The sequence below is a fragment of the Etheostoma spectabile genome, chromosome 1 (genome assembly GCF_008692095.1).
Source record: "Etheostoma spectabile isolate EspeVRDwgs_2016 chromosome 1, UIUC_Espe_1.0, whole genome shotgun sequence".
In the NCBI taxonomy this organism is placed as follows: domain Eukaryota; kingdom Metazoa; phylum Chordata; class Actinopteri; order Perciformes; family Percidae; genus Etheostoma; species Etheostoma spectabile.
This window is the reverse complement of record NC_045733.1, coordinates 17,227,067-17,235,105: the sequence shown is the minus strand read 5'-3', so window position 1 is coordinate 17,235,105 and position 8,039 is coordinate 17,227,067. Positions and strand designations below refer to the sequence as shown.

At 38.3% G+C, this 8,039-nt stretch overlaps 1 protein-coding gene across 1 annotated transcript; it reads right to left on the bottom strand.

Moving 5' to 3' along the window:
• Positions 1-1,223: 1,223 nt before the first annotated feature.
• Positions 1,224-7,485, bottom strand: fgf7 (fibroblast growth factor 7). Its single transcript, XM_032541526.1, has 4 exons — positions 7,201-7,485; positions 6,116-6,761; positions 2,228-2,334; positions 1,224-2,071 (listed from the first exon to the last, which is right to left on the bottom strand). The coding sequence occupies exons 2-4, from the start codon at positions 6,399-6,401 to the stop codon at positions 1,856-1,858; spliced, it is 609 nt and encodes a 202-aa protein (XP_032397417.1). The 5' UTR covers positions 6,402-6,761; positions 7,201-7,485; the 3' UTR covers positions 1,224-1,855.
• Between the last annotated feature and the right edge of the window lie 554 nt (positions 7,486-8,039).

The window sequence follows — 8,039 nt, the reverse complement described above, 5'->3', positions numbered from 1 at the left end:
TGGGTCTTCCCCGAGGCCTCCTCCCAGCTAGACGAATAATCGATTAAAACATGATTTTCTTAAAACATGATGGAGAAAATGAATGGGGTTTTACTTCTACTTTCACTACACACTGTCGAGCTCTAACATGTATCACCTGTATGGGGAAATTGCAGTGATATCATGCAGAGAGAGTTGGCCTGAGGTCTCTCCATTAGTCCATGTATATTTGAGCGTGTGTGTATTCAGGCCTATGTGTAGTGTGTATTAACAACTGAGTGTAAATTGTAATTTCCTCATAGGGCTCAATAAAGAGTATAAAATTATAAATAATATGTGATCTTGTAGTGGACAGGGTTATTTACTTTGATGGAAAGAGATTGCATAGCATACACATTTATTTTGTCGTTCATTTGGTATTTTAATCTGGATATCTTTTCACCAGCAGCAGCAGAATATTTTAGCATTTCAAAATCACACCTTGACAAGGAAGAGGGAATCAGTGAGCAGCTACGATGCATTTGACCAGAAGCTAAGTTTCCATCCACTTGGCAATTGAATCATCCGAAGTTCGGTAAAAAAAACTCATGCAAGTAAAGCTGATGAAAGTGTTTCCATCCAACGGCTTTAAAGCAAATAAAAACCTGTGCGTAATGACGTCACATGCTGTTTTGCGATCAAATTGGTATGTCGAATTGATTTGGAACATTTTAAGGTGTTTCCATTCATTTTCACACTGAATCGCACTGAATTTTATTTTCCCTCCGGCACCGCTGCGAGACAAGTCTTTTTTGAGACATGTCTCACTGTTTGAGTGTCATCTATTTACTCCGGAGGTCAGACGTCACACGGCTAATCCTAACCTTTGTTGGCCATTTCCTTCACGGGTTCCTGATGAATTCAAAAAGTCTCTCGTCTCCTCGTTCGTCCACTTACATCTGTCTTTGTTGACACCCGCCATGTGTGCTAACAGAGCCGGAACACTGGGCGGAAATTAACTAAAACTTCTTCTTCGTTTTGTGGCGGGTTGAAACCATAAAATGAAAAAAACAAAAACTAATCCCAATTCATTATTTATTCGGCAAATAACGTTTCCATCAATCGATCAAGATAAAATCTGATACATATTTCCTTTGAGTCGATATTCATGAAATTCATTCAAATTTTACTGTTTCCATAAGGCTTTTTTTCATTCAATATCACTTAATTTGGATAAAAACGTGTGGATGGAAACATAGCTACGGTCTGGTCTTCAACACAGGAAGGACAGACAGATAATTGACAAACAGATTGTCCAACATAATCTAATTTTACTGAACATGCATTTGTAGTTTATCGTGCTTCTAATTTGTGTGCTCTGAGCACTTGTATCAGTAAAAAAAAGACAAGTCCAGCTTGCTTCAGCACATCTTGGTCAAGCCAAATCTCCATTCTGGACCTTACTGTTGACCATACAGGTCTCCTTATCTGGCTGGGTGCAGATCATCTTTGGAAAAGGAAACAGTCCTGACTGCGTAATACATTTTACTGTTTTATAAGTAAACACATAACTGTTTTATAAGGAAATATAATATTTAACTCAAAAATAACAGTAACATTGAGTAGACTTTAGTGGTTTTACAGTTTGTGTATCAGTTGAAGCTATTTCAAATATTTCCTAGTTTCAACATCTTACTTGAGGATGTTTGGAATAGTTGAATTTGCTGATACATGTTGCTTATGAAAACTACAACATATTATTGAACATTACATAACTGGTCTATAACTGGAGGAGAGTGGAGCGAGATGTCAGTAATGAGTTTATGTGCGTCTGTTAACATATATAATATGTGATTGAAATCATACACAATTTGCGACTCATTAGTCCTCAGCTTTGTCAGTCCACCCTCCTCTCCTCTTCCCTGCACTTCATAGGGATGAAGTGAGATGCTATGTGCTCCCTCCTGGTCTTCTTCCCTCTCATCGGCTTTCCCTTCTGAGACAGGGCTATAAACATTTCTTTGCCATTTTTAGTCCTCTTTGCAGAGGAGTAAGCGTTGAAGTAGTTTTCTAAGAAAACCTCCTTGAAGTTGCAGTTTTCATTGTAGATCCTCTGTAAAGGATGAGACAGACATTACTGCAATACTATTGTCTTTAGTGGCAGTTCTTGGTCTTGCTTATTTCAAATGGCTGTTTTGTAATAGTTTGATTTCTACTTGACTGGATCATCTTAAAGTGCATGCCTTTTTTCACTGAGGAAGAATATTACCTTGCCTTGCAGCTGTCCAGCCTTGTTCATAGAGATATAATACTGACTCTTCACGCCTTTGATAGCCAGTATGCCCCCCTCAGACACTGTCCTGATCTCCAGGATACCTGCCAGACATTCACACAGTTAGGAAAATGAGACATATTACAGGACAGATATCGACCTCCAGCCTTCACTCCAGCTCCACAACATTCATCTTCATTAACAAACTAGATGGAAGTTCCTGTGGTTAAATCAGTCTGTGGTCTCTCTGGCTTTATTCAAGTCTTGTTAATTGGCCTTGGTGGCCATTACACAAACCACAACCTATGCCATAGCACATATGGGAGAAAGATTAGGCCTCTCTCTCCTGGGATTGAGAACTACCTCTTTGAATGCTTTGCACGCTACGTTTTAGGTCTGTTCTTTAAATCTGTGGGAGACTCAAAACACTTATGCTTAACTATTTTGGCTAGTGATTTCTTATAATTTTGTTATGCAATATATATTTATATATATCTTCAGGCTAAAGGCATCCATCACTTTGTCAGGGCTCATCCTAGGAAAAGCATCGTAGAAAAATTGCGATTAAAGGTATGATGTTGCTGTTACGAATATGGTGAATTTACATTATGTCCAAAACCTAAAAACTATAACTTGTAAAACTATGATTAATAACACACAAATACGCATTACAAGAACACTAACAGAGTCCAGCTCATTGATTGTTGTTGTTGTTGTTATATAGAAATTTATTTTTTAATGTTAATGCATTGCAGAAATTACTTCATTTGCAGAAACTATTTCATTTGACAGGCAGAGAAAAAAAACTATTAAAGCTCCTCAGACTGACATTGAGCATGCTGCATTTGATTTGCTTCATCACAAACAGATGGCAGGGACCCAATCTTGATTTGGAATGTTGTGTGTGCTTTGCTCTGCTTGCACTTGATATTTGACCTAATATTACTGCCCTTTGACTGTGCTCTCATATTTATTTAACCCAACTTTTCTATTCCTGTTTGATTTGATTTATCACGACCTAAGGTGAAGTTCAAATTAACACTGTTGCAGCTACATCTTTTATTTGTAAAGCCCTTATGAATTCAAGTCAGTTGATCATCAATTAACTGTAATGTGTATTGGTGGTAACTGTAGATGCAACTGTGTGTTTACTTCTCAAGTAGGGATTTCACTAACGCGTCATGCATGCATGCGTTTGTTTTTATGGTTGGTAAGCAGCATGGAAATGCTATTTCCATAATATTACATGTAACAGCTACCATTGTTTGTTCTACTGTGGAAAGATGGAACGCATTTCCACACACATACATATTGTTAACATTTTGGCTCAGATGCAGATAGGCTAACCTCAGTTTGAACAGATTAGTCATCACTCGCTGGTCCAGCCTCTAGCTAAGTAAACTAATTTGTGGGTAATCCCTAATCTTACTTTCACCAGAGTTTGAATCCATTGTTTACATTTGCTTCTAAGGATGTTCTGATGTTGAGATAGATATCGCCTGCTTCATACTAAATAGCTTAACAACACTATCTGTACTAAAACTACAACATACTCCATATCTTTATCAGAACAAACTCACACATACACTTGTCTATATTAACAACTCTCCAGTTGAAATTGTCAACACGTTTAAGTTCTTAAGCATCCATATTTCAGACTCCCTCACATGGTCGCTTCGTATCAGGTGTGCCATTAAGAAGGCACGTCAGAGGCTATATTTTTTGAGATGTCTTAAGAAATATGGTATGTCCCTAAATATTCTACAGAGCGTTTACCGTACAATTGAGAATATATTAACAGATAACATTGTAGTGTGGTTTGGTAGGGCTACTTCACATGACCTTAATCTTCTGACAAAGGTGGTCAAAACTGCATCTAAAATCATCGGCGTTCCACTTGAACCGCTGCAACATATTTACTGGAAACGCAGTACTAAGAAGGCACGAGCTATTATGCGGGATTCTAGTCATCCTGCACACAACCTTTTCTCCCACCTTCCATCAGGGAGACGTTTGCAGAGCATCCCAACACGCACATCACGTTATAGGGATAGTTTTTACCCCCAGGTAATAAGGTTACTGAATGATGGCACAGCAGGAAGGAGGGCTGTGGCCTGTACTTAGTTACTTAGTCGCTATGTCTACTGTGCTTGTTTTTTTTGGATGTTTTTTATGTTATTATTATTATTATTATTATTGTTATTATTATAACTGTTACTCTTGACTGGTGCTGAGAGTGTGCAAAAAGGCATATTGTATTTCATTGCTTGTAAGTTGTTTATCTGCTGTTTGCTGCATTTAACGTTTTTGTTTAAAACAACTTTTCGTGACAGTTTGGTTAGAAATAAGTCAGTTATCTTATACATAACGTGTTTGTATGCTTTTGAGGATTTCTTTACACATTCATAACAAAATTGTCCTGGAAACTGTTGCAATACTCCTAAATTGCCAGAATGCACACATACTGTTGTCTTTTTCAGAAACATTTCTACAGCACAACACTTTCTTTTCCATAATGCCCAATATCAGTGTTAGACATTCTAGTTCTCTATACATTGCAGATACAAATTCTACAAAGAAATAACAACATCCACATCTAAGGCGTTTAGATTTTTGATCAAAACAACCCTTTGAAATGCAATAAAGTTGGTAAAAACTTGTGCGTTGCAACAGATGAGCTTACTGGAAGTAAGCCTATATTTTTTTTGCAGAGAGACACAGAATGGGCAGGGCAAAAAAACAGAGCTCCAAGTTTCTCATTTTGGTTTCTTCTTTTTTGTAAAGAAAAAAAAAAGCTTTCATGCAATCAGCTTTTCAGGACTTCTTCACTGCAGCCAAAAAGTATGACTCACTGATTTATTACATATATATCTGCACCACGCTGGTCTCATCAAAGGCTTATTGATTACATGTCTGTGTGCTTTTAGTGTGCGATTGTCAGCCACATATGGGTGTATATATTTTTTTTGCCAATTGTTGCACAAGCATCTTTTCCATCCAATTTGAGGCATTTCTCTGTCAAGTCAACAATCCAGCCAGAATCCGATAGGAGGAAATGATAACTACTTAAAAGATCCTCATCGTAACAGAGATTTCCAGTGGTAATCGTTGGCTCTCAAGCAACAAATTTAACAATTAATTTAACAAGTTAAATTACAATTACCATGGTTATTAAATAAAGTAAGTCACTCAGCAGTGAACTGGCATGCCTTATTTGACAGTTATGCTTTTCATTGTATGGAACAAGAATTTTTGGTGTTTATGTGAGATGTCAGTTGTTAACCATAGGTTTATCAGAAGGTTAATATCACAAATTTTCCATTTCTAATATTCATTCCAATTCTTTGTCCTAAGATCTCATTCTGACACTGCAAGTTTCTGGGAGAGTAAATCCGGCTGAACAAATGTGTGCCTGTGGCGGAATGAGCCAGAAGTCACAGGGGCCTGGCACCCATCAGGCTCCAAGACCTTTTAGTTTACTTCATTACAGCCTGTGTTTAGATGGTGTTATGGTTTAGTAAGCCAAATCCCCCACCTGCTGTATTTTACCTCTGTCACTTTGGCTGCTCTAACAGAGACACATGACCCATTAACATTGTGATTACACTGTGGAGAATTCTTGTACAAACACTTCCCATGTGCTTCTGTCACCTTGACAGGCCAAAAGTTCCTCACTGACTCAGTGGAAACATCTCACAACTAAACTCTGCGTTGTAAAATAACAGCTTTTCTAATTCTAGGACTCAAGCTCACGCCTACATTTAAGTTAATTCACATTTGGAAAATAAGTTCTGGCAAATTAGTGGTGTTTGTTCATTACTAATAAATGCAGAGGAACTCATAGTGATCCATTGGTTTTATAATTAGATAAAAATTCATCCTTACTGTAGCAGTTGGTGGGATCTTGAGTCCCAGTGATGTTGCCATAGTCATCAATTGTTAGGAACCATTGCGTGCGGCTGAACAGCTGCCGGATGCGCACATCTCCTCCCTCCATGTAGTCGTAGTTCCTGGTGTGGCGCTCATGTTTGGAGCAGTTCATGATGGCGGAAAGTTGTTCTGGAGTGCAGTCACTGTAGACCACACACACACTGCTGAACAAGAAGATCACATGCAGGTACAGTCCCGAGAACAGATTTTGAAGGTTCCATGTCAGCATCCATTTGTGCATTATAATACAATGCAGTGGGGATCAATGAACAACATACTTAAACGTGAGATAGAGATCTGTGCACTATCCCTCAGCCCAGTAACCCCCTGATTGCTGACTTGTAAGACTTGTGTTGTGACCTCCGGGTCATCAGGTGTTCCTAGTGGGACGTTGAGATGGGGTGGTTGCGAAGGAGACTTTGTTTAGTTGGTTGGGGTCGGCTGAAAACTGTTGACTGGTCTGAAGACAGGTGACAGTATTATGAGATAATGTCTCTCTTTAGTCCTCAGTGGCGATCTGCGTTAATGGTTTCATCCTTAGAGACCATAGTCCGACAAGGGAGGTCATAATCCAGGTCAGGAAATGTTAAGCAGGATGTCACTATAAAAAAATTAAAAAAAACTGTTTGATTCTAGATAATGCAGTTGGAAAAAAATCTAACTCACAGGTTCGCTTACAAATTGAGATTTTTGTTAAAGCCGCTTCAAAAAACTAATAAATGATTACTAGGATTCAGCCAGTTCTATAGTAGAATTCACAAAAACAAAGACCTTACAAAGAGATTCTGGTTTTCATACAAATATGTTTTGAATATTTCTAAGCAATTAATCAAAATTCCTGTGGTGTACTTACACAGGCATATGTCTCCCTGTCATGGACCCAAAACAGTTAAATATTGCATCAAGTCCCACTTGCTTCACAAGTCTGTCTGTAATCTTCTCTGTATCAGCATACATACAACATGTACTTTAAAACAAACTATGCTGCTTTTCTTGTATAAAAAACAAAACAAAAAAACAAACTATAGTTTATGACTTACATGTACTCTGAGTGATGACAGGAGTTGTCAGAGGTGTATTCCCTTTCAGAGAGAGAGTTTTAATTTGAAGACTGTAGTTCTAAAGCTGTTGTCTCAGTTGCAAACCAAGCCAGTAATGCTAAGCAAGAGCTGGGAGCTTCTGTCAATTCCCATAGATGTCTCCCTGATTCTGGCAGGCTGACTATGTGCATCTTCCACTGTCGCTGTGCACTCTGCTTAGATAAATGCCTCCTGCTGACCTCACTTGAGAGCAATTAGATCCCAACCAGTCAGCTGTCCCTGGCCGAGATGCAATGGAGAAACACCCTCTGCCTGCCTCTCGCTGTCGCTCACCCACTGGACATGAGAGGGAGCTATAAACGCTCATAATAGCAGACTCTCTTTGGTATGCCCTCCGAAATACTTTAAGAACATTTTCATGCACACTAACCCTTGCAGAACCTTCTACAACCTATCGGCCGTTTCCAAAAAACACCTGACACTTAAATATTTTTTTGCTTGTTACTGATCTCATTATGACTCACATTAAGATTTCGTGATGACTTTTTAAAGAATGTATTCCCTATCAATTTAAATGTCAGAATAAATTAAAAAGGTGGTTTACTTACCTGCACTGAATCATTGGTTAGGATTTATTGACTGGAGTAAAAAAAAAAAAATCAAAGAAGCCCCATTCAGTTTCTCATTGAGTGTTATAGTGGGAAGCAATAAGTTATGGCTGACAGGTATCCATCCAAGAGGAGAAAAACAGAAGACATATCTTCTCAGAAGTAGTCATCTCTTTGTCAGGGGTCATGCACTCTTTCACTTTTTGTGTTTGTATTTAAAGTTACAATTTA